Source organism: Lepisosteus oculatus, chromosome 9 (genome assembly GCF_040954835.1).
Source record: "Lepisosteus oculatus isolate fLepOcu1 chromosome 9, fLepOcu1.hap2, whole genome shotgun sequence".
Lineage (NCBI taxonomy): Eukaryota > Metazoa > Chordata > Actinopteri > Semionotiformes > Lepisosteidae > Lepisosteus > Lepisosteus oculatus.
Genome location: NC_090704.1, coordinates 39,777,922 through 39,804,539, shown reverse-complemented (window position 1 = coordinate 39,804,539; position 26,618 = coordinate 39,777,922). Strand labels below are relative to the sequence as shown.

The window sequence follows — 26,618 nt, the reverse complement described above, 5'->3', positions numbered from 1 at the left end:
ACAAGAGAAGACGTTTTTTAAAATGTTTTTTGCTACACAAACGGGTTACGTTCGTAAAAAGTGGTGACATCACATAAGATTTTATACGTCAAACTTACATTACAATATTCAGATGTCGTATAATTCAGTTTGGACTCAGTGTTCTGTTCTGATAAATGGCGTTAATGTATTATTTCTGTTCTGTCAGAATTAAGACTTTCTGCCCAGTATTAAAGCATTGCTAATTTTCTTGTACATATTAATAATGTTTCTTGTTTGAAGCTTGCTTTATTAGTATCAGTAACATGTTCATTACTTCCACAGCCCACCCATTCGCAGTTTTAAATGCACATCTTCTGGTTCGTGTTTGCTTTTTATTTTGAAGAAGTCCATTGGGCTGAGTTTGCTAGTGTCTTTTCAGTCTTCTACATTCAAGCATAAAAAACATTCAGTTATTTTAATCTCTCAGTCTAGGGTGTTACTTTTAAGATCAGGAATGTGTCTGGTTCATATTTGAACTGATTTTAGAACAGTAACATCTTTTTCATGACATGACCAAAATTGTATGCAGTATTCTGGTAATTAAATGTTAATTTAAACAGTAGCAACACAGCTTGTATAAAGTAGGCTCTTACTTGTTGAAGACAAAGTTGCAGTAACTGTTGTAGTGGCAGCCCGTGTCTGAATTGTTTCTTTCATTTTTCCTTATGTTCATAACTTTAAATATCAGGAATTAAAAAATGGCAAGGAAAAGAGTAGAGCTCAGCTTTTGTTCAGAGCTTGCATTGTAAGAAAAAAGCAACCACCACAGCAGAAAAAAAAAACATTGAGAGACTTTTAGGACCTTGGTTAACAAACAGTGCTTGTGACCAGTAAACAGCAGTGCTTGAACCACAGTTTTTCTGCATTGGAATTAAATGTTTTGCAACGAGGTGTTTTTGATACCACACTAAACCCTAGGGCTCTTTTTTGATGAGTCAGCTAGGAATTAGCGGCTTCAGTCTGTCTGGAACCCATAAAACATTAGACTGCAAGATGTTTAATAGGTATCACTTTCCCAGGGAGACGAGACTCTTAACTAATGCTTTTATACATTTTTACCTTTTCTTGCTTCTTGTGGAGAAGAGCCTGTAATAATTTTTAAAAAGTCAAACTACTGCGTTTTATGGTTCAGTAACATTGAAAACCATGGCAACATGGCAGAAAATGTAGTTTAACAGTATGGAAACAAATGTAGCCAGCTGCACTTAACTGAGATGTTTCATCATGGAGCATTTTGTGGAAATCTATTTTTTGGTTTTAAGACTTAAAAGTATTTGCTGTCACCTCAGGTTAATGTCTTCTGAAAACTCTGATATTCTACTCAACTGTTTTTCCTGTTTACTACATCTTGCCCAAAGCTCAGTTGCTTTGTTTGGGCAATGCAAGAACCACAGTTTTTTGGGTGTGGTTTTACTGTAATAGTATGACGTGCTGTAACAATTCTGTTTCTCCAGCTTATTAAGAATTACTGTGCCCATAGTACTTCTGTAAACTGCAGTGATGAGAGAATAAAGTGGCTGCTTTTTGTTTGTTCTATTGCTTTAGTAGTACTTTAGTTTTTGAAATTGTATGTTTTGTGTAGACCATTGCATAACAGAGAAGAATTGAAGTATGGCTTATTTCTTTGGACCCCTTGGGCTGGCATGTGAAAACCTTTCTCATTAGAGGTGAAGGAATTCAGAAAGCATATTAAATGGGCACAGACTGAACTTAAATTGACATTTTTATTTTATCACTTCCTGTTCCCACTTCCCACATCACAGCCTGCTCCCAGAACAGTAAGAAACTGTTGACTGTGCTTTTAAAATTAAATTAAATCTTTCTGGGGTTCCAGGCTGCAGAGCAATTGAAAAATCTGAAATCCAACACATTTGATAAGGGTTCGAGGTAATAAAAATTAGGAAAAAATGGAGACGTCTTAAGTTATCCAGTGCTTGTTCTTGGTGCTTACTAACAAAGGGGATAGTCCTCTTTCCCACGATCCTCCGCTTCTTCCTCTTGGTCAGTGCTATCTGCTGATGGGGTTCACTGTCCTCTTCGATTCAATGAAGTCCTCAGCCACCACTTGTGCCTCGCCCAGCCTTTTCACACACTTCTGCACCGTCCTGAGAACATACTGCAGACGGCGGTCCAGCGCGATGAGGTGAGGCTCGGTCAAGATGGGGCGGAGGCCATCCCGTAGCAGTGACTCCCGCATGACGTCACTCAGCCTGTACTGCGGCTGCGACAGTAGCTTCAGGCGGAGAAGAGTGGACCGCTTGATTCTGGCACACAAAGGGCGGGAGAGGAGGTCACACCAGGAAGGCTCTGAGGTTGGTTCACGTGCTAAGAGCATAGTATTAGTAATCTCTTAAAGAATATGCTTCTGTTTGAACACCTGCACTTGAGTGCCTTACGTGACAATTGTAAGAGGTGAAAGTCGTGTCCATTAAGAGTCACACAAAGGGATTATTTAAAAAACAAACCATTAATCATTCCTTCCATTTTCTAGCCACTTTATGCAATGAATTAGCTTCATCACTCTGTTCTCCTCCTCAGTGGTAGCTGGTGAGTGGTGAGCATACTGGCACAATCACACACACACACACACACACACTCCCAGAAGCCTTTCGAAAAATGTTCAGAAAATTTTCAGTTATATTGTCATAAATTAAAAGAGCTTAGAAATACAGTACTTACACGCAGCACTGAATCAGGGGAGCTAAGATTGAGATCTCATCACGGGAATGTCTGCCAAATCTGTAATCAATACATGTCAGTACATCACAACAGGGAGGCTGTAGGGTATTTGAAAACAAAGCAGGCAAAGAACATTGGACCATGAGTTTATTGATCTACATACCCTCTGGCATTGTCAAAGTGAAGGAGAAACCCGTCATCTCCAAACTTTGTGAAGATCTCATAGTGGTGGCGGTCCATATTTCCTAAGGGAAAACAAAAGAAGCCAAGGTTAATATGACAGCCAACTAAAATGTTACTGCTTGTTGGAGTTGGAATGGAAATGAAAATTAACTGTTGCTGGCCACAAATGACTGACATTAACCAAACAAAGGAACAAGTAATAGGTTTATTCCATGCTGCAAACATGTTTTCTTTCTTCTCTTTTCAGCATGGAATAAACCTATTACTTGTTCCTTTGCAGCCTACGCATGCTGACGCAGCTACCCACCTGAATTAACTCAACAACATGAAAAACATTAAAATAAAAAAATATAATGTAAGCTGGTATATTTCAGTGTTCCTATAGTTATGTTCCATGTTTTTGGTGTTTAATGTTTTTAGCATATGTTATTCCATTAAATTCAACTTTGAATTTATTTCAAAAAAATATTTTTTTTTTATTTCAAAAAGATGTTAAATTCGGATAATTATAATATGAGAATAATTTCACTACTATCTTTCACTACTGGTCATCCACTGTGTTTTGCCTTCTCAATCCCTTACAGTGCTAGAGCAACTTTTACTCATCCTGCTTGCTAGTGATATGTTAACATTTATTTTCACAAAGTGTTGAACGAAGAGTCCCAGCAATATCATTTTCACCAGAATAGAAATGAAGGTATGGTACACTAATCACAACTACAACATTTAAAATAACTGACTGGTTAAGGGTAGCACAGTGGTGAGCATTCCTGCCTTGCAGTGCTGAGGCTCTGGGTTCAGTTCTGGGCCTGAGGTGCTGTCCTCATGGAGTGTGTATGTTCTCCCATTCTCCCTGTGTATGTTCTCCAAGGTGTATACTACTGTGCACCTGTTACTTGCTGGGATGGGCTCTGCCCCCTCCCCAATCCTGAACTGAATAAAGCAGTTAGAAGATGGAAGGATAGATAATGGATAATGATAGAAACCCCATTCTGTGCACAGAAGCTAATCAATATACCAGATCTAACACACAGTGATTGTAACTACCATTTAAGGAGAGGAATATCATTTCAGAATGAACACCAGTAAATTACTGGTAAATAACACAGAGAAGCCAAACTCACTTTTTCAGTAAAACTTTTACTATACGCTATGTTCAGTGGTTGGTTTTGCACTGCACATTATTAATAAGTCTCTTGGCAGATGATTGAGAATCATCTACAGTTCCTGTCGCATTGTGTACCTATTAGGAAGTCAAATATGGCCATGTCAATGATGTTCAGCAGTCTATTTCCAGTGTTGTACGGGTAGAGTTGCTTGACAACATCACAGTAGAATGGATTCACTTCCCATCTGGAAAAAGACAGGCATAAGAGATTTCAAATGCAGTGATGCAAATATGACTTTTTAAGTGATTCCAAACAGACATCAGGGCAGGTACATTCATGGAGGTGCTCAAAGAGTGCAAGCTGTGACATAATTGTACCATCAAACAAGAATAGCTGACCTCACACTCAACCCCACGTTTTTTCTTTTGCAGAAATGGAAAATGGGGATAATCTGACCCTGCAACTGGTTCTTGAGGTTTGTGAATTGTAGTGTGCTCGTTTTGTATCACTTCAAATAAATTCAGGAGTAAAAGCAGGACTTTCAAAGAAATGTTACTCTAAAAGTCAGAAACAAATAAAGAATAAAAGTATAGCATTGCTGTAACATGAATGTGAAGGCTTACTTTAAAATGTTCACATGTTAAGACCTGGTGATCTCATAATGTGCGAGAATACAAACCATTAGAGCTGTAGGCTGTGTTCCCTGCAGGAGTTCGTATGGGTTTAGGATTGGTGACATGCAGGGAGTGTTTGCTGAAGCTTCTTGTGAGGAGTGCTTTTTAAGGCGATAACTTCGCTGTATTTTGCTAGCCCTTACTCTTCTTTTCCTGCAAAGTTATAGGATCTGATCCAGGGATTGGGGATGGAAAGGCGGGGAGCGATGGTCAGCCCAGGCAAGTAGGCCGACAAGGAGCCCTCCAGCATGTCGGGATTCCCACACACCGCGTACTCCGTCTTGCACACGTACAGGCACTTCGCAAAGAAGCAGGTGTTGTTGGCTGTAAGAGGGGGCGTAGAATTAGACAGTGACTGCACTTTAAACTGCTTTGGGGCCAATCAGGGTAAAGTACAGAAGGTCTGTTCTTGCAGGCTTCTATTTAGACTGCTGTTTTAAGTTCAGCTTTACCACTTTACAAAATGGGCCCAGAGAAGCATGGAAAGTTGGGGATTGGTGACTGATTTCTCAGTTTGTCCCCTGTCCATGGCCATTTCTGAGTCACGGTACTTCATCAGATGATCAGGCATAAATTGTGATCGCCAGGTCAACCTGTTTCTGGCTCATCCAGCTACGTTTTTCTAAATGCTCGTTCAGTCAATGCAAGTCTAGCCAACTACTAATCTTTTCTGCCCCAGTTGATTAAATTACAGAACCAAGGTCAGCCTTCAAACCAAAAACTACAGTGCAGATTTGCATGAAATTATTTTTTGGGGGATCTGAGGTTTTCCTAAAATATATAATCTTTCTATAATCCTTCTGCTTGAGGCAAAACATTGCACATGTCACAGATTTATCTGTGGGTCTTTCAAAGCACTTAACACTAAATATGTATTGCTGGCCTTCATGTAATTCTTCTGGTTATTCTTTAACTTCTCTGTTTGCTCTAAAGACTGTATCAATTTGCTGAGGTCACTCAGTCTTTCACCACATCAGAATATGGTCAGAAATGGGCCAGCTGAAATGGGATTCAGCTGTACTTTAGTAATGTAAACAAGTTTATTTGCAAAGTAAACCTGTTTATCCATGAGTCAGAATTCAGGGTCTTTACCAAAGGAGACTGTGTTTTATAGAAGCCAATGAGAACCCATTTGAGTTGCAAGAAGAAAGATTAATCAGTAGCACGTAGACGACCTATAGCTTTGTGTTAGAGCCCACTGTGTCCTACATTGATTAAGCACACGTGAACAGAGGGAAGGGGAGGTGGCTGTTAACATCCAGATAGATTTGCCAAAACTCACCAGGAGAGGTGAAGAAGACACTCCTCAGGTCTTCGTTCCGTGTTGTGTAGAGGATTTCTTGAGTAATGTTAACCAATCTCCCAGCCACGGGCGGCACTCTGCGAAAGTCTAGTATTCTGTCGGGGAGGAGAAAAGAGAAACAACAAAGACCTTAGTCACCTAAAGACATCAGATTGTGATTCTTTTTCCTTTACTGACATGGTGATGAGTCCTAGGGTAGGGGTTGTGTGTTTACATACTGTAGGTCAATATATGTCCTACCTGTCCCACCGGAGAATTAGAGAATATCCTTAATAGCAGGGATATTACAGTAGGCGCCATTATACAGTATGTACTGCGACAGACTGCCACATCAATACCATTAAATCCTCGCAGATATCCACTCAGCCAACAGCAGCTGATGCAGCTCTTCATGAGATGTGGATAACAGTACAAAAGCTTCATGTGGTCTGAATTGTTTTTAATCCAGCAACCACTGTCCATGAACATTTGAAGTTGTGCAAAGTGACTCATTTCCTAGGTCTGCTATTGTGTTCTATGTTTCTCCAAAGGCACACGTACCTACAATAAGGCCTCATAAGATCTCTTAACTCCGCCATTTTCTCCATGGCACTGCACACTGACGAAACTTCACTGATCTGCTGCTGCTTTTCCATTTACAGGAATCATGAGACACAGCACATACTGGCCCTTTCCCACTATTTTGGGCAGGATGGGTCTTGTGGAATTAAGCATTCTCTAATAGTTTGGTAGGGTATACTTTTTCCAGATTGGTTTGTAGACAGTTAAGTAAACTGGAAGCTGAGGAGACAGCATTCAAATCTTAAATTACATCCATGTAGTCCCTTTGCGAATTTCCACTTCTTAGACTGTACAGTATAGGTTCACTTAGTGCATGCTGACATTTTGTCTAAGACTTTAGATATTTTTTTTCATGTTCCTGCTATAAACACCAGGGATGTGAGTTGCATTGTGAGAGCTGCCAGTCTGAGAAGTTAATTAGATGCTGCCTGGCACAGAGTTCCTAATCTCTCTCCTCATAAGTATTTATTCCAGCCCTGAGTGTTGGTGTGGAAACCTTTGCCTTGGCTTGCCTCTTTAGTACCACTATTGTAATTCAGTGCATGAAAGTACAAAAGCCATTACACCACACTTCCTCCTCGCCATAAATCTCAGTCACATCAGCCATGCCTTCCAGTCATGTTCTATTTTATTTTTGTAGGGTGTGGGAAGGGGCAGATCTTGAATAGTGCTGTAAATCATGCCTGGTTTTACACTATGTGGTGGAGCATTTGAAAACCCTCATATTGTATATTTATGTATCAAACCTAATCCAGAATCCTGGATGCTGTGACCAGTGCATTAGATCAAATGTATACTGATTTCTGACTTTTGCACTAACTGGTTGAGTCACGATCATCTAGACCTGGAACACTATGTAAAGAGTTGTGCTTGATCTTTAAAATCTAGAGAAAATTGAAGTATTGAAAGGACAACATTATTTAGGCTGTAAAGCAACCTATCCTATGAGAAACGATAAATGATTTCCTGAATTCACAACAATTAGAATTCCACCCATTGGTCTTAAGAAAATAAAAGTCATATCATGTACCAGACTGCTTTAAACAAGGTCAAGGCAGGGCACACCAGTCCATCTCAGGGCAAGTATAAGCCAATCATACATGGGGACAATTTGGAAGTCACAGTAAAATCCAAGGGGGGAAATTTGGCCCGGGCTACGCTTATCGAGAAATGCCCGGGGATCTTTAAAGACCACTCAGAATCAGGACCTCGGTATAACATCTCATCTGAAAGACGGCACCCACTACAGTATAGTGTCCATGCCACTATACCGGGGCATTAGGACCTATACAGACCTCAGGGTGGGCGCCCCCCACTGGTCCCACTAGCACCACTTCCAGCAGCAACCATAGTTTCCCAGGAGGTCTCCCAAACTGTTACTGACCAGGCTCAACCCTGCTTAGCTTCAGTGGGTAGCCAGTTGAGAGCTGCAGGGTGATATAACTGATACTGTAGGTATCGGAAGTAAATAGATAGTGGAGCAATTGTAAAAATCATTCCATGCATGTCCTACATGCCTGCTGTATGCCATCACTTTTGAATCAGGAACGTTTCATCCGACTTACATGATGGGCTGGAGACCTCTTGACACCAAGGTCTACCTAACTACTGAGAGTCACAACAGCCTCACTCGACTAGTAGTATTTGTTCATGATCAGAGTGGTTGGATAGGTATAGACTGAGCTGAAAAGTGGAGTGGTGAGCAACTAAGTGTGCCCACTAATGGCTTTTCTTCTGTCATATTCTTATATTTATCATTTAATGAAATCCATTGTCTTTTTAGTTTTTGTCAAGTTTTGTTTTCTTTCATTCTTCATCCTTAGTGCTGTCTTTTCGTGCTAGTGATGCTTGCCAAAACTGCAACTATTGCTGAATTCCCCGTGGTAAAATAATGGCACTGAACTTCTGAAAGTGTTTCAAGAAACACAGCCATAAATTAATTGCTAACAGTTATTGATATTAAGTGTTCCTGGTAACACTTAACCCCAAAAGATGAAAGCCCCAAAAGCTTTTAGATTCTTTTCACCTTATTATCTAACCTTCTTAATTCTTATATTGGCCCTTTAGTTTATTTTCACAAATGTATAATTGTGGTATAGCAAAGAACCAGAAGTCTGCTAATAAAAGAGAAGTGTATTCAAAATGGCAGGAAATGGAATAAAAGGGTACCTGCTCCTAAAAATCAAGGATTTATGCATGCATAACAAATCTGTCTTATTGCATAGATTTAGTGCACAAAAGTTCTTTTAAATATTTTTAAGTGTACGTATTTGCCTTTGAATGCCAATTTATTTTATCCATCCATTTTCTAATCACTTCTTCGAATTTCAGGATCATGGAGGAGCCAAAACCTATCCCGGCAAACGACAGACGCAAGGCAGGATACACCCTGGACAGGATGCCAGTCCATCACAGGCCACCCACAGATACAAACACAGAACATGCACACACTCCCACCAAAAGGAAAGGGCCAGTCTTCCCAGAAGCCAATTTACATACCAGTATGTCTTTGGACTGTGGAAGAAAACTGGAACACAGGAAGAAACCCATGCACACACAGGGAGAAAATACAAATTACGCCGGTTATTTTACCACACAAATTGGTTTTACTGTGTCATGCTGCAGTAACGTTTTACCAGAAACATTAAACCCTTAGTTAATGTGTAACAAGTGGCAGTAGATGCCTAGCTCATTTTAATAATTGTAGAAGACAATGTAATAGAGACCAGCCATTTAGCAATTTAGCAATTGGGTATTTAAAACCCAATATTAAAATGGCATTTTGAAGGATATGAATGCCTATATACTGTATATAGTATGTATTCATTTGTATTCCAAAAACTTAAATATAATATACTTGTCCATTATGAACTACTGTATTGTGATCAGGAATACCATTCTGAGTAGCAATTTTGTTTTGAGATTTTGTATTCAAGGTAAGTATGAAGATGCAATAATGACCAGCACATTTTCTGGGGTAGCAAATTTTCATTATTTTTAACCCCCTTATGCAAATCAGAAATTAAAACTTGAATGATTTTCAATTACTTTCCAGTGTATTTCATGAGAGAATTTCCTAAGAATATTGTAAAAAGTGAAATCCATAGTACAAAATCTTTTGGAAAGTGAATTTGGGAATAATAAAGTGTGAGAGGGAGATTACCTGTCCAGGTGAAAAGCAGCTATTTCAGCATTGTGTCTTTGAAAGTCCACAAAATAAAAGAAATCCTCTGGGGTCTCCTCATCTCTTTCCTGCCTGAGTAAGAAGAGAGTCATGAGGCCTTGAGCACAGCAGGTTCGATCTATGGTGGTTGGTGCTCATATCAGGCAGCAGTAGACAAATACGTCCAGTTCTGATCAAGGTAGCTAGCATTATTTGTTATTGTAACGATTCAAGGTTCGGCTGAACTGTTTAACGGTTGAAACATCATCCAGATGCCCTACGTTGGATCCCTAACTAACAGGAGTTTGTTCCTCAGGCCCTGGCATCTAACATGCTTACTGGGTCTCTTGAAGTTGTAAGCAGTTTTGCAGTTCTTTACCAAACAGTGAAAGCCATTTACTGGATGTTCTGACTGGATTAGTTTATCCTTTCTTCACAGCCAAGTTCTGGTTTAAGTCTCTAAAATGGATTTGGAGCACTAAGGGCTGGAGGTGGGAGCCTTATGAGTTGTAACCAAATTCTAACACTAATTATGAAGGCTGAAATAAACCTGCCAATGTGTGCTAGCTTCACAAGGGCTCCAGAACTAGTAGTTATGCAGGACTACAATATTTATATTCTGGGAATAGTAGACTAATGAAGTGCCTATATTACTTGCTTGAATTGGCTGATTGTGTTTCATAAATCTGAAGATCGAGACTTTAATAGTGTCAATACATTTAAGGATTTAAAGTTCCATTCTGAGTATTTCCTGACATAAGTCTGACCTCCTATATCTTTAGGGCAGAGATAAACTGGTTCTTTTCTCAAGGAGAGCGTACCTTCTGGGTTTGAACATGGCCTTGCTGAAGTCCTGGAACTTCAGGGCCAGCTTCAGGTGGTGCCCACTTGGCTTCACCACTGGGGGAAGAGACGATGAGACCATAAGAACAGGTTCTCCTGACACTTGGTCTCCTGTATTCATATCCATTCAGCTCTCTTTCAGTATTTCCTGTTTTTAAAACATTATGTTACTAATCAAAGAATATAATTCCAATGTTTTATTTTTAATTCTAGCTATTGCTTTATAATACTGTATTCAACACTCATTCATACACAATAATAATAATTGCTAACACTTATATAATTCTATTCTGGACACTCCACTCAAAGCGCTTTACAGGTAATGGGGACTCCCCTCCACCACCACCAATGTGCAGCCCCACCTGGATGATGTGACGGCAGCCATAGTGCGCCAGAATGCTCACCACACATCAGATATCAGTGTGGAGGAGAACAGAGTAATGAAGCCAGTTCATGTATGGGGCTTATTAGGAGGCCATGATTGGTAAGGGCCAATGGGAAATTTGGCCAGGACGCCAGGGTTACACCCCTACTCTTTTCGAGAAAAGCCATAGGATTTTTAGTGACCACAGGGAGTCAGTTTTACGTCTCATCGAGAGGACAGCACTCTTTTACAGTACAGTGTCCCTTTCACTATACTGGGGCATTAGGACCCACACAGACCACAGGGTGAGCACCGCCTGCTGGCCCCACTAGCACCTCTTCCAGCAGCAACCTCAGTTTTTCCCAGGAGGTCTCATATCCACTGCTTAGCTTCAGTGGGGCTGTCAGTTGTGAGTTGCAGGGTTAAACCTGTATGGCAGCTGGCTGCTAGATTATTATGTAATACAAACTGTACTTGCTTTTCACTAGATATGGCCAATTTAATGGAACATTCATTATCCTATTCTTGTACCAGACATGTCTAAACTTCACAATGATAATCACTTCACTCACTGGCGTTTTCATTTGTTTGCTCTTTTTTTGGTTTTGTCAAAAGATATTGCGTGCTTCTGCTACTTACCACATAGGGGCCTGGGGCTGTGGTGTTGTCTGAACACTTTATTGCCTTGATAGTTTACATACTTGATTTAAAAGCAAAAAACAATGTACCAATATGCATTGAAATGTGCATTACTGCTTGGTGAGATTGGATCTCAGCTTTGGTTGAAGGGTGAAAGACATCCTCAAAAATACTCATCAGTCTTTGATATAACTGTGGCTTGGAAGAGGGACTTTAACTTAAGGAAAACTGGCAGTGGAGCTAAACTTCTCAGGCTTGGAATGCCTTCACATGCTCAGCTCATATTCATTTGTGCATGACTGCAGTTTGAGAGATAGTGCCAGCAGAGTTTTCTCTTGTGTGGAAGACAGTGCAGGAGAATCCTGCATAAGCAGGAGGAATTGTCCTCTCACACGCTCACACTGATCAGGGTCAGGATTTAAAGACCAGATTTCCGGAGGGGGGAAATAAAATCTTATAGCTACCATTATAATCATGTGGGCACTTCAGCAGTAACCCAATGTACAGTCACATTTCAGGGCACATACAGTACTGTACAGACACACACACTCACACCAGGGCCAATTTTACCACAAGCCAGTTAACCCACTTTATTGAACCAGGACCCCCAGAACTGTGAGACACTAATGCTAACCACAACACCACTCAGAAATAATATTAAGTATCTTATTCAGAAGATGCCAAGGATATTTGATTTTAGGTCATACTTAACGTCAGGAATGCTTACAGTTGATTAATGTATACAACAGTAGTATTTCTATTGTTTCACATTTCCCTAGTATCTGGATACTTTAAATATTCTAACAGAACTCTAGATTTTGTCTAGGCCTTCTAGTGAAAGTTGTTCATGTTACACAAGTGATACTGTTCTGCTAAAGAAATATAAATCTTATTTTTAAATAAAAAAATAAAACATTTTTCTGAAAAACAAACATGCAATCTGTAATCTAGTTAAAAATTGAAGAATTGGTTTGGTTTCAATTTCTGCTTTAAAATTAAAGAATGTTTTTGAAGACAGTATCTAGATAATCTAAAAGATATGAGTTTCTCTGGAAACCTTAATGTCTCACAAAGGCTTTTTACCTTGAGAGCAGTCACACATGCCTTTGAGAATTTTCTCATCTTGAGTGTAATCTGTGTGAGAAAGAAAAAAAATATTTGGAAAGGGGATCATTGTTAATGTGGACCATGTTTGTTTTGGATACCATAGAAAACTAACCATGTACACTTCTTTTGAAATACAGTCTAGTGTAACCTGTAGGTGAACACTGGTGTATATATCTAGATATGGGACACCAGTCAGATCACCTTGCTGACGACAATCTCAAACTCTGACTCCTACAGGAAGCTGAAAGAGGGGTATTTGTATTACAAAGTACCCACATAAACTAAGAATTTAATCTGGCATGTGAAGAAAATCTGTCATGCTGCCTCAGAGACATGTATTTTCATATTTTTACCAAAAGAAAGCATGCTTCAGTATGTTAAAATATACACATAAATGTGCAATCTTAAATTGACTGCTGTATCTGATACATTGGAAAATGTGTCTAACATTTAAGAGAAGTTTAAATTAATCAAAATGGTTTAATGGTTTAAAACAAAGAGCTGCCTGAAGTAACTGCAGAATGCTGTAAGAGTATAATATCAATATTATTCTATATGGTTTGACCTGGGAAGTGTGCTGGGAGCCGGGATATTTGTTTTTCAGGTGAATTAACCTCGCTTTGTTCCAATATGATTCAGTGTCTGTTTCTCTCTGTTTTCGGCAGGGCAGGTTGGACTTTCTCACCTGCGCTGATAATGGGGGTGCTCCCCAGGTCTCGCAGCAGCTGATCAATACTGGGATCATCACGGGAGTACAGAGCATAGCGGTTTATTCCCAGGTGGAACTTTACCCAGCTGGCTTCGGGGTCAAAGGTCACGGTATTAGAGGGGAAGGAAATATTGATAGCTGCTGCCGCTGCACTGTAATACTTCTGATGTCTGTTGAGGAAAGAGAAACACAAGAATATTTCCACAGGCGGTGTAAGGGACACTGCTGTCAGGGACCAAAACTTTATCTCATTTTGACAAAGACCTGTGACGCTAGAGACTTCAGAAACAGCAGGAGCACACAAATCGTAGGACGTAAATGGAAACTAACTCAAAACTCAACACAGGAACCATTTTTTAACACAAAGGGTGGTGGGCATTTGAAGCAAGCTATCCGGTCATGTTGTTGAAATTTATCTCCTGCTTTTTGCAAGTCGTGGCTGGTCAAGATCCTTGGATCAATTACTGTACAGTGGCTGTTAGTAACCAAACAAACTAAATGGGACAAATGGCCTCCTCCATTTGTATAAACAGTCCATCTTGCACCTGCATTTGAAGATTGCTAGTTTATGAGAGATGCAGTGGCTACATCAACGACTGTGCTTGATTTAACTAAATGACAATCAGTGAAATGAGGAAAGACTAATTGACTTTAGTAATGTTTTGAAGAGCATTGATTTGCTCTGATTTTTTCATGTGCCCTGCCATAGAATTGTTTTGTCCTCAAGTCCGTGCTAATTTTTAAGGCTGCGGTACACTGTGACTTGTGCCCAATACTTTTATCTTGATTTAGATTCTTGTACTCTGAAGCTCTGAAAGCCTTTCACCCTCAATGTACATTCTTGACATTTGTGGTGTTCAATAACTACTACTCTGAGCTGTAGACTTCACAATACATTTTCCCTCTTTGCCATTACAAGGCTAGATTTGTTCTTGGATTTCTTGGGTCTGCAGTTAAACACGATTGTAAAATAATCTGTTGTCGTTTGTACTAAGCCCAAAATGCTGATATATCTTTTTACATATTTAGTTTGAGATTTCTGGATTTCTAGATTTTGCAATGCAATCCACAGGCTGGCCTCAGGGATAATCTCAAGGCAGACTAGCACTGTTCACATCTACTGTGATCTTTTCCCCCCTATACTATTAAGGGTAGGAAGAGTTCAGTCTGATTACACATTACCTGGGCGCAATACCGCAGACAGATTACAAAAATTACATCTATGCTGCAACACGTTTATTATGTCCTCCAAGTAAGTGCAATGGAGTGAGTCACAAAATGACTGGTTGTACCCACTCGAAACAGGACATGGCCTGCTGCAGTCCTGTCTTCATGGCTAGTCCTAATCGGCACAGCTCTCTCTGTCAGAACCACAGCACAGTGTGGTCACAGTGGATTTTACGCACACATACACACCAGTTACTGGCAGCTTCTTCTTAAGGTTATTTTTAAAGGGTTTTGCTTATGCTGTACCTTAGCACAATTGCGATAATTATATCAATTAAAAAAACCCCACTGAAGATAAACATACATTTTTGCACGGGATGTATTTTTAGTGGCAATGTATTGGGAGCCCACACAGAAACTGAAACACTTAGAAAGGTGCTTTCCCTGGAGTTCTCACATGTATTCACAGAATACATGTTTTCTACACAGAGACTACACATAGGTAAATGCTTATGAGCTCTTTTTTAGAATTTGTGTGTGGTCAAAGACATGGTCAAGAACTTCCACAGTTTAACCATAACATTATTCTTTTATGGGGTTTGGAGACAAACTGCCCCCCTTTCACTTTCCATGCAATTTCTTTGAAGTCATTCAGTTTTGTTTTTCTCAATCGATCACCTTGTGTGATTTTACTTCAAATACTTGTGGATACAATCCTAATCTTAAAATCACCAATGTTCCTGATTCAACTTCTAAACCCTCAGCTCTGACTTCTCAGAAAGCATTTCACCTTCTCCAGGATTACCTTAGCTATATTTTCAATTGGAAGGGCCAAATATCTAATTTCTCCCTAGTTATTTATTAACACTATTTTTGAACTTCAAGTACTGCAGTGGGGAAGCATTAGAGAGTGTGACAAATGTAGAAGGGAATAAGTTCAAAATTCAAATTCAAATTTTTCGATAATGTGTTTTTGCTCTTTTGCTCTGTTTGCATGTTTGTTTTGGAAGAAGTCTAGCCATACTGCTTTACAGTCCCTTGTGGCTGCCCTGGCAATTAGAAACATTTTTGCCACAGGTCACAAAACAGGCTCCTCTCACAATACTGAGAGATTGCACAACATGTCCTAATTTACATGTTTATCCAGATTCCCTGCTTCGCAATGGAAAAGCATTCCAATACTTGTGTATTGTACTATTGCTGAAGCCAGGTCTGAGGTTTAATTTACTTGACTTGTGTAAGTGGGACATTTTGAACTACAATCAGCACACTGCACATGCGTCTTCCATACATGTGCTGTGATTCCAAAAGTACCACTCTGAATGTGTTGGGTTATTCCTGTACTTTTGTAGTATATTTTCAGTTTGGAGTTGATCATAGCACTTTGTGAGAGGGGATTTAATTCCTGATATGACAAGTCACAAACTGAATTCATTATGTGTTTGTATTCTGTAGTTTTGTAACTCATCTCTATATTATAAATCCCATTCTAAATCTTTATTTTAAATCCCGAGAGTGTGTGATTGTTAAACTGATGCTTCTGCCTTTTGTGTTTGTTTTAGTTACTCCTAACACAGTGCAGAAATACTCTAACGGGACTGTTAAGAGATGTCTGAAGTGCAGGATATATCCCATTTGCCAGATCTGCTATCTGCTGTACCACACCTGAAGAAAATTTGACATTCTTTCAAAGGAGACAAAGTGGTCATAATCTCCTCTTTGTACAGAATGAATAACCCACAGTTATTAAAAACGTCAGATACAATTTCTGAATGAACCTAAAATGGGGAAAGTGTTAAAGATCTACCTAGTTTGTTTTGTCATCTGATCCTTAAATGTATCACATGGGTTTTAGCTCCCTTCCAAGATCGTGTTTTTTCTCTGTTTATCCATATCACGCAAACTTTTAGGATCCCTGGAGAGGCGAAATCAACCTAATTCCCACCCTTTCCTGCTCTCATGGTGCAGCAAGCTGTGTAATTCTAAAGCTCTGGTCAGGGTTTGGTTTCCTTGTGCATACTGGGTGTGTGAAATACAGAGAGCCAAAGGCATGCATGGAGACATTGCTGCATCATCCTTGTGAGCACAGTAAGGCAATATAAAGTAGTCAGAGTTGAAATCAGGGTCCCAATTAGACTAAAGTGCCCCGGACTTCTCCCCTCAGATGTTATAAGTTATCCTACTTAATGGACACCCTCATAGCGTTGAACAGAGAGGGTCAAGGAGAAGCTTTTCTTAGCCCATTTCTCTGCAACATTGGAACATCACCTAACAAGGTTCGTTGAAAGAATGATTTCCTGTAACAGGACAATCCCCTGCTTTTAATTTTACAGTCTTCACAGTTGTTGCTTTATTCCCCTATTGTTGTTTTTCAAGAGCAAGATGACAAGCAAACCGAATAACGCTGCGTTTCTTTAAAAATAGCAGAGACTACAGAGAGCAGAGATTGTGAATCTTTATGGTATCTTGTTCTGAACTGGAATGCTGGGATTCTGGCCAGATGAGTGAGTCCCTGCTTGGTGACCAACATCACAGCTGTGTAACATACGCCAGGAAGGAGCCACTTCCTGAGAGTCAATGCCCCTGCCCTCAATGGCTCCTCACCACAATGAGAAAGCATGTAAATGTATTTATTTTATTTATTAGTACTTTTCGAGAAACTCCAAGCATGGTACAATAGCACACAACATACTGTATAAAACAGAAGCAAAAAGAAAATGAAAGAAAAAGTGCAGTGAAATGACTTACTGAAACCAAGGGTAACTTTGTAAATTGGTTTTGAGTGGATGGTAGGGCACCTTTTGTGTGGAGCCTCCTCCAGACTGGTAAGTAAATCCTTCATCTTGTTCTAAACCATCTAGCACCTTACATGTACAGTATGCCAAAGAACTAGATAGGCAATTCCAGGTTTTCCTGGAACCCCGTTAATGTTATGGAGACATGTGTTCATGCAGATTACTTTAAATTAATACAAAGATGGTTGAATTCTGATCATATTCTGAAACCTATTTTGTACTTTAGGTAGAGTATACCCGAGTAAACAACTGATAACAGTAGTAGACCTTTAATAAAGTCAATTAAGACAAGGCATATTTCGTGGTCACACCATGGCTTTTACTGAACAATATTATGTAAGATGCCCCTGTGATATTCCTAATATTCACCTCAAATTTCAGCACAGCCAAAAACGACATTAAAGAAAGCAATACTGTGATGCTGATGATGGGAGTATTTGAGGAAAACCTTGGTCTTTCAGTTTACCCTAAGACTAAGAGCTTGGCTGCATCCTCATCTTAATGTTAGACAGATCAGCAAATGTTGCGGTGGTAAACAGATACAGTATTAGTATATAGATGTTTTGGAATTAGATATGAGAGTCATCAACATAGCAGTGATACCCAAATGATAACAAATAATATGACCGACCTGGGGGCATCATGTAAATACTGATGTTCCAGCACAGAACATCCTGAGTAAGTGAAGAACATCAGCCATGATTAACTAATTAGCTGCTGGCTTTCAAACAGAACCAAACCAATGCCAATGAAGGGGACTGCTAGTATCACTAATGTGCTCTGACCTTTTAAGAGCTCATTGAGTGCACAATAAGATTATAATTGAGCTGCTACCTCCTGTGACAGTTTTTTTTTCACGAAAAGGTAAATGGTGGAGGTTGTTAAGCACTTGGCTGGACTGGCCAGTTGTATCTCACACCAGTGTGATAGCAGGAGACTTCAAGCCTGCAGGCACAGGATGAGATTTTAGAAACTCGTTGATGAGGCTAATAACAAATAGATAAATAGCTGGTAAGATAACTTCGTGTAGGGATATAGGAATAGTGTCCAGGGTAGAGGGAGTAGATCACATTTCAGCTACCATCGCAGATAAATAAGCGGAGCAAAAAGCAGTAAACTGGGAGATATGCGTGATTATGTTACAGTGCCTTGCGAAAGTATTCGGCCCCCTTGAACTTTTCAACCTTTTGCCACATTTCAGGCTTCAAACATAAAGATATAATTTTTTTATTTTATGTGAAGAATCACCAACAAGTGGGACACAATTGTGAAGTGGAACGAAATCTATTGGATTTTTGAAACTTTTTTAACTAATAAAAAAATGAAAAGTGGGGCGTGCAAAATTATTCGGCCCCTTTACTTTCAGTGCAGCAAACTCACTCCAGACGTTCAGCGAGGATCTCTGAATGATCCAATGTTGTCCTAAATGACTGATGGTGATAAATAGAATCCACCTGTGTGTAATCAAGTCTCTGTATAAATGCACCTGCTCTGTGATAGTCTCAAGGTTCTGTTGAAAGCGCAGAGAGCATCATGAAGACCAAGGAACACACCAGGCAGGTCCGTAATACTGTTGTGGAGAAGTTTAAAGCCGGATTTGGATACAAAAAGATTTCCCAAGCTTCAAACATCCCAAGGAGCACTGTGCAAGCGATCATCTTGAAATGGAAGGAGTATCAGACCACTGCAAATCTACCAAGACCTGGCCGTCCCTCTAAACTTTCAGCTCAGACAAGGAGAAGACTGATCAGAGATGCAGCCAAGAGGCCCATGATCACTCTGGATGAACTGCAGAGAACTACAGCTGAGGTGGGAGAGTCTGTCCATAGGACAACAATCAGTCTTACACTGCACAAATCTGGCCTTTATGGAAGAGTGGCAAGAAGAAAGCCATTTCTCAAAGATATCCATAAAAAGTCTCGTCTAAAGTTTGCCACAAGCCACCTGGGAGACACCCCAAACATGTGGAAGAAGGTGCTCTGGTCAGATGAAACCAAAATCGAACTTTTTGGCCACAATGCAAAACGATATGTTTGGCGTAAAAGCAACACAGCTCATCACCCTCAACACACCATCCCCACTGTCAAACATTGTGGTGGCAGCATCATGGTTTGGGCCTGCTTTTCTTCAGCAGGGACAGGGAAGATGGTTAAAATTGAGGGGAAGATGGATGCAGCCAAATACAGGTCCATTCTGGATGAAAACCTGTTGGAGTCTGCAAAAGACCTGAAACTGGGACGGAGATTTATCTTCCGACAAGACAATGATCCCAAACATACAGCAAAATCTACAAAGGAATGGTTCACAAATAAACGTATCCAGGTGTTTGAATGGCCAAGTCAAAGTCCAGACCTGAATCCAAACGAGAATCTGTGGAAAGAGCTGAAAACTGCTGTTCACAAACGCTCTCCATCCAACCTCACTGAGCTCGAGCTGTTTTGCAAGGAAGAATGGGCAAGAATTTCAGTCTCTCGATGTGCAAAACTGATAGAGACATACCCCAAGCGACTTGCAGCTGTAATCGCAGCAAAAGGTGGCTCTACAAAGTATTAACGCAAGGGGGCCGAATAATTTTGCACGCCCCACTTTTCATTTTTTTATTAGTTAAAAAAGTTTCGTTCCACTTCACAATTGTGTCCCACTTGTTGGTGATTCTTCACATAAAATAAAAAAATTATATCTTTATGTTTGAAGCCTGAAATGTGGCAAAAGGTTGAAAAGTTCAAGGGGGCCGAATACTTTCGCAAGGCACTGTATATTGTTCAGCAGAGAGAGGAAAAGCAGACCCACTGGCTGGATTTAGGATGTGCAGATAGTGGAGAAAAAGGCTACAGGACTACTGCAAATCATTCAAAAAGAGTGGAATACAGAAGGAGGGTCCTGCCTCCTGAAGCATCCTTATGGCCTGCTGATGTTGGTGCTGATGTAGGCCTATAGATGCACAGCCAGCCTCATCTTCCTCCATCAATGCTCAGAACTCATAAACTGCAGTTCTTTTGTGTGCAGAGAAAGAACCAACCAAAGAAAGGTGAACTTTAATAAATCTACCTATGTATAAACGTTATCAATGAATCTATATTTTATTCTAGGTATGGTTTAGTTTTACAGATTCCACATCCATCCTTTTTTTAACTACAGTACACCATCCAATTCCAGGTCATGGGAGAGCTGGACCCTATCTGGCTAAGCAACAGGCACAAGACAGGATACACCCTGGATGGGACGCCGGTCCATCACAGGGCACACACTCACACCTAGGGCCAATTTTACTTTCACATCCGTGGTACATATATTAGATTTCTACAGTATTGTCTAAATGAAATCCTGCAGCAAAGAAAAGCCGGATCCTGATGTACTTCTCTTTTGTTAAGAGTCATGTTATCTGTTACACCAGTTATACCAGTTCTTTCCTGCTCCCACTCCCTTGCTGTACCTACAGTACCAATGTGCCGTATATGTATGCATATTCTACTGACAGTATTTTTGGGCTTCCAGCTTTGGGTAGACATTAATACAGGAAGTGTAATTGTATTGCCCAAATAGAGAATTATGAACCCAAGAATGATTCACCTTCCAGAAAAGCAAAGAGTTAATATTTCTCTTTAGTTGTGCTGCTGCTTTTATCAGTACTGTTTGAACATGGACTAAAGTTTGGAGAAAAGGGTCTAAAAAGCTCTTTTTATTTTCTTGATCAAACATCCATTACTGTGCACTCACCCTTCATGCTTAAAGCGTTACTCGTTTCACCTGCTTTGGAAGAGCTGCAACCTGTGGAATGTATTGTTCAAAGATTCTCCCTGGAGAATTAGAATGAGGTTGTTTTAAGAGGGTGAGAATGGCCCTGTACCTGTTCCATCGGGACACTTTCCTCTTGTAGTAGCTCATCGATTCCTGTGGCTGGAGCAGGGTCTCGTCTGGCCCTAGGCGCGGAGTGCGGATGTTGTATAATGGGTGGGTGAAAAGCTGCTCCAGTTTGGATCCCGATCTCACCGTCTGAGACTCGGGGGAAGTTGGCATCCCATCTGATCCCCGTGGAGGACTTCTGGCAGTCATGGAAGTGTTGTGCCAGTGACCCGTGAGCTTGTCGCCAGTGCTGCTGGCCGGAGAATCCCGACAAGTGCATTCATTCCCAAAGTACTTCTCCTGCAGTTTGGGTAGAAGGACAAAGTAAATGTCGGCAGTGAGAATGGTCGTGAGGATGGCAGACACCAGCAGCCTATCTCTTCTCATCCACATGATCGTGGCGTGTTCGGCTCTCTGCAGACTCTCTGGCTTCCCCCTGCTAGCATTCCTGATCTGGCATCCAGTGCTTCTGTCCTGCCAGACTGTACTGAGACAGCAGCAGCAGCAGCAGCATTTCGCAGCTCCTAGGCAACATTCCAGCTGCACCTTCCCACTTCCCTGTAGACTCAGCCCCCGTTCGCACTGTGAGCCAGTCAGAGAGACGGCAGGAGGAACCAGGCGAAATCAAAGGGCTGGTGGATTGCAAGCAAACAGGGAAATGAGCAAACCAGGATCTCCAGCGATGAGGGCAAAGTTTTCCTTCTTTGTTTTTTCAGCATGTTTGTGGAATCCAGCATTGCCTCTGGTTTAGATTAGCACCTTCTATTCTTTCCTTTCTACTCATTTTTTTCCCTCTTTAGCTTCCTCAGAAGTGTACGCACTGTACAAATGTTCGTTTTTTGGCAACTGAGAGGCACAAAACACACTTCTAAGTTTGGAATGCCATTTGTCATCTGGGGGGTGTCAAGCAGAACATGTACAGAGGTGGATCTTATGTTGTCATTGTTCCTGGTGTTATAAAAAAAGAATACAATTGATCTTCAGCATACCATTTCTTAACCTTGTCAAATGTTACTGTAGTATTGGGACAGTTCATAATAATGAAGGTATTGAATGGGATGGTTAAGATATGTATTGTAAGATAACATAGTATTACATTTTCAATTAAATTCAATTTATTTTTATATAGCGCCTTTCACAACAAGGTTGCCCCAAGGCGCTTAAAGTACTATAGCACTGATAATAAGTAAAGTAACAGTAATAAGAAAAGAAGCATGATTTTGTAAATATTCAAATTAGAAAAGATCATGACCTTTTTACAATTCATAGCACTTTCTGTTAAACGTTAACCCATTAACACAAAACAATTTTAAGTAGAAAATTAATATACGTGTATCGCTACATATTTTACTGCAGTTTGGAAGCATTAAATATGCTAGTAAATATTTTGTACCTTATTGTATTTTTTAAAATGAAATACAAATGTTTATCTTCTGATGAAGAAGGAAATTCCTTTATATGATGCAATGATTTCCCAGTCATAGATCAAAGAATAATTCATAATTGCCAGGTGTGCAGTTTGGGTAGACCTCTGATTATCAAGTGCTGATCGTGAGAGCTGTGGCAAGTCTTTGCAGTGTGGAATGTTTCATGGTTATTAGGAGTCTATTTTCACTGAATAGTTTCATTGTCAAAGTCGATGACAAGTGCCTGGGACATTATTCTTCTTCGAAGGTTTCTTATGAGGTCAGAGACTAACACTTTATGCAAAATAGATTCAATTTCGGCCACTTATTTTCAGGATCTCAGAATGGCACACACACGGAGGAAAATTACACAGACTACAGGGTCTCACCAAGACATTTGCTGCACACAAAACCAAAGCAGCATACAAAAGTCTAGTGTGACATTTTTGTCACTGCTTTATGGCACTGACACATTGATGGATCTCTCATTTCACTTTTAGATGTCCATCAACGTGGTGTCACTCCTGGGTTGGGAGCTGCCCACTGCCTGCGGTTGCCATGGGTAACTTCAACATTCCCATGAGCACTCACATTCCATCCCAGCCCCTGAGGACTAGGTCAGGCTGTCTATCTGTACATCCCTTGTCTTTCACTGATACAGTGCTCTGACATTGAGCTACCTGGAACAGTGGAAATCCCTGCCTGCTTCATGCACCTGTCTTTATGCGACTCTGATTCTCCGAAATGCCACTTTTATTTCGACTTCCAGAATCTCCTGAAGTTAGCGCCATTTCTGTCCTGTCAGCTACACTGCAGCAGGCTGCCCTGTCTGCCTTTATTCTCCAGGCTTCCAGTCAGCCTCACAGCTCCTGGCTTCCCAGGCCACACATTCCAGTCAGCCATTTTCCTGACTGGACTTTATCCAAACAAACATAAAGTTTGTTTGACAGGTGCTCCTCTGCCCCTTCAGGGATTCGATCACAGCCACTAATCTAAACATCACTCCCAAGACAGCTTCAAGGCTCTGCTGCATCCAAGGGTTGTGTCGAATTATAGGGGTCATTTCAACACTATCCAAGATCCTGAGGGAGGTTTTGTCACCTTCTACTACACATATGGTCCCAGGAAAAAAACGTTTATGTGTAGTTTCTGAGTTCACATGGGCTTTCTTCGAAGTTCTTCCTCGCAGCTCCCAGTGATACACTGGCTAGGTGTGACAGGCTGTTCTAAACTGTCCACTACTCTGTAATCCTGAGGTCCAGAGGTGGTGCAGCCATCTGCTTTCAAGCCCATCCTGCATTTGATGCTTTTGGTTTCCAAGACCCTGATCAGGATAAGTGACTCATAATGGATGGACATCAGGACTTGATGTTAGATAGGAGGCCAATTTTTTTTAGTGTTTAAGCTAAAAGGATTTTACTTAGAGGACCCCCAATTAAATTATCTGACTTTACCATTCACTAACTGGGCATTACCTGAGATTCTTGTACTGTACCTTTAAACAAGATACCGTACTTCACTCCAATTGCTCCAGTAAATGCCTTGCAAGATAAATGCAGTCTCCTGGTCATCCTTGTAAATGAGAAATGATTTAAAAAGGATTTTTTTAAACCCTTGTTCTCAAGGCTGGGTGATCAGTTGGATAGCAGCTCAATGGACACACTCCAGCTCTTGAGGGCACCTTCAGCTGCGTTTTTTTGTGACTTCCCGGGGTTTTTTTTCTTTTGCTTTCCCACTTTGCAGTATAGGCTATTTTTATTTAGAGAAGTGCTGCTTTGAATGATGTTGCCCACTCTCATATCAGTTCATTAACTATTTTTTTTTGTTTTGGATAAATCTATTGGGGTTCTCCAGTGGCTCACACATTAAACGTTCTTCCGACTACAGGGTGAGGCCAGGTTTCAGCCTGAGTCAATAGGAACCCCCAAAAGTTGCCAGTGAGCCTAAAAGTGTTGCTGGTGAAAGCTGCGTCATTCCTCCAGTCAATGCTAAATATGCTGTAGTGGCTGAGGATCTCGTGATAAATCACAGATGGCACAACTGAAGAGAACATCCAAAGCCTTCATTACTACCCCTTTATGTGAGGAGTTTAGTAGTATAGCTGAGCTGATTCCTTATTGCTTGTTCTTGATCCTGATTGCAAGATTACTATCGATTTTCAGGCACGATCATTTTTGCTGTGTGGCTAAACATCTGTTTCATGAGGCTGGGTGGAGACAGAGATTCCCTTAGATCATGCTTTTTTGTGTGTATTTACAGACAATGTTCTCATGGAAAGAAGTGCTACCATTTCATATTTTTCTAGTGCAAAAACTGAGACAGAACAGTCTGATGCTTTGTGTCTTAATTAGCTCGATTCATTGCTTTTTACTATACATTGGTTGTACAGTACCTTGGAAAAGGCAAAAAGCAGCAAAGAAAATAAGGCAGAATTTTTGTTTAATTGTGATTCTGAATGGGGGGGAGGAGTTTTAAAAAATGAACTGGTGATTCTTGCTTTTGATCAATGATGATCAATGTTTTTAGACTGATTATTCAGTCAGCGTGGCCTGGGCATGATAGGTGGATTAAGGACAGTGTTCCTGTGCAGTGCTGTCATAAGAAACAGCTTAAGAAAGAACAGAGCGAGACCTGGTCAGGAGGGTTTTGTCATATCCTGGGGGGACTAGGGGAGACATTTCACCTTCTAAAATGGTTTTGCAGCAAAGGCATCTGAAAACTGAATCATATGTATGTATTCCAAGAGTGGAAAGCAAACCAACATTCTTTTAAACTACAGCCCTAGATATAAAAAGCCAAAAATATTCATCGTCAGAGGTGCTGGCAGAAAAAAAATTAAACTGGGATGAAGCCAGCACAACATATTTCATCTTGGCTGTTTCCACCAAAAACGCCTGTGTCTTTTGGGGGATTAGAAATAACATCCACTCAGAAAGAAGAAGCTGAAGAGAGATCCATATGAGAAAGAGGTTTAAGATACTGCCTATACACAGTATCTTAAGATATCTTAAGTGGTTTAAGATACTGTGATGTACTTAAATATGCATTTTGGTGCAGGTCTGTATAATGTTCTTCACACCAGCCATGGGTCACCTGCTATTAAGAGTGTCTATTTGTTGGGCTGAGACCTCCAATATTTTGTTCAGCAGATGAATTTTGCTGTAACTTGTAATTAAGATTTGGACATGATGTACAATATCAGGAGCTGTTTGGTGAACTGCTTATTTATGTGCAATTTTGTAGAGCTCTATTGAAGTAGAAAATCCCCATCTGCTGAACCCGGTGTTGAGTAATAAATCACATTTTCTCTTTTCAAGTGTTGCTAAAAGACCTGTCACAACTAGACAAGAATTTTTGTTCAAGTGTGTTACTAAGAAAGGCATAGAAAATATAATAATCTTATAGTAAATGACTACTGTTTGGCACCTGTTACTGCGTCATTGAAAGAAACACATTCTGCACTTGAAATTGTACATTATGAAATTATATGTTACAAGCACAGCACCAAACAGGCAGAAGCTTGTAAACAACATATTAGCGTTCTGTGAACTATATTTCTGCAGTGCATTTGTAATCATAACCATAATTTTTTTTTTTATCAGCCGTGTAGAATGTGATTTCTCTCCCATGTGGAATCTTGCAGCGTGGGTGGGCAGGCTGTATATTCCGTTTCAGTCTTGCTTGGTTCCAGCCACTTCCATCTTTAAATAGACGCTGGGGAGCAAGTTCAGGAAAGTCAGACTGGCTTTGGTTCTGTGCAAGACCACATGCCGGCAGTAGTAGTTGATCTTGTGGGTAGAACACATTTAAAATCTCCAATGAGCTGCTACAGCCTTGAGCCTTCTGGGTCCTCAACACCTGTCTCATTTTACCCCAGTCAGGTACCCTACATACCACCTTCATAACAAAGTGGTCAAGACCATTACTGGATTGATTGGGATTGTGCCAGTATTAGAGCTGGTTTATAAGTTGACCTAATACAACAAAGAGTATTGTTAAAAATGAGCACTTTGGAGGATTAATATGTGGATCACAGACAAATGGCACCATGG

At 40.4% G+C, this 26,618-nt stretch overlaps 1 protein-coding gene across 1 annotated transcript; it reads right to left on the bottom strand.

The window, feature by feature from the left end:
* Window positions 1–1,731: 1,731 nt before the first annotated feature.
* Window positions 1,732–21,718, bottom strand: fam20a (FAM20A golgi associated secretory pathway pseudokinase). The gene is made up of 11 exons (XM_006635388.3): window positions 21,165–21,718; window positions 13,332–13,525; window positions 12,623–12,673; window positions 10,515–10,593; window positions 9,694–9,786; window positions 5,949–6,064; window positions 4,810–4,990; window positions 4,127–4,236; window positions 2,864–2,945; window positions 2,701–2,760; window positions 1,732–2,285 (listed from the first exon to the last, which is right to left on the bottom strand). Exons 1-11 carry the CDS (start codon window positions 21,551–21,553, stop codon window positions 2,030–2,032), a joined length of 1,611 nt encoding a protein of 536 aa, XP_006635451.2. The 5' UTR covers window positions 21,554–21,718; the 3' UTR covers window positions 1,732–2,029.
* Window positions 21,719–26,618: the final 4,900 nt, after the last annotated feature.

What these genes read in the sequence shown, in the direction of transcription:
- fam20a (XM_006635388.3), bottom strand. Translation starts at nt 21,553, where the DNA reads ATGTGGATGAGAAGAGATAGGCTGCTGGTGTCTGCCATCCTCACGACC. An exon ending in CATATTTGACTTCCTAATAG is followed by an intron (nt 2,946 to 4,126) that starts GTACACAATGCG and finishes GTTTTCCCTTAG; the next exon opens with GAAATATGGACCGCCACCAC. An exon ending in CCCCTGATTCAGTGCTGCGT is followed by an intron (nt 2,286 to 2,700) that starts GTAAGTACTGTA and finishes TTTGTGTGCCAG; the next exon opens with AATCAAGCGGTCCACTCTTC.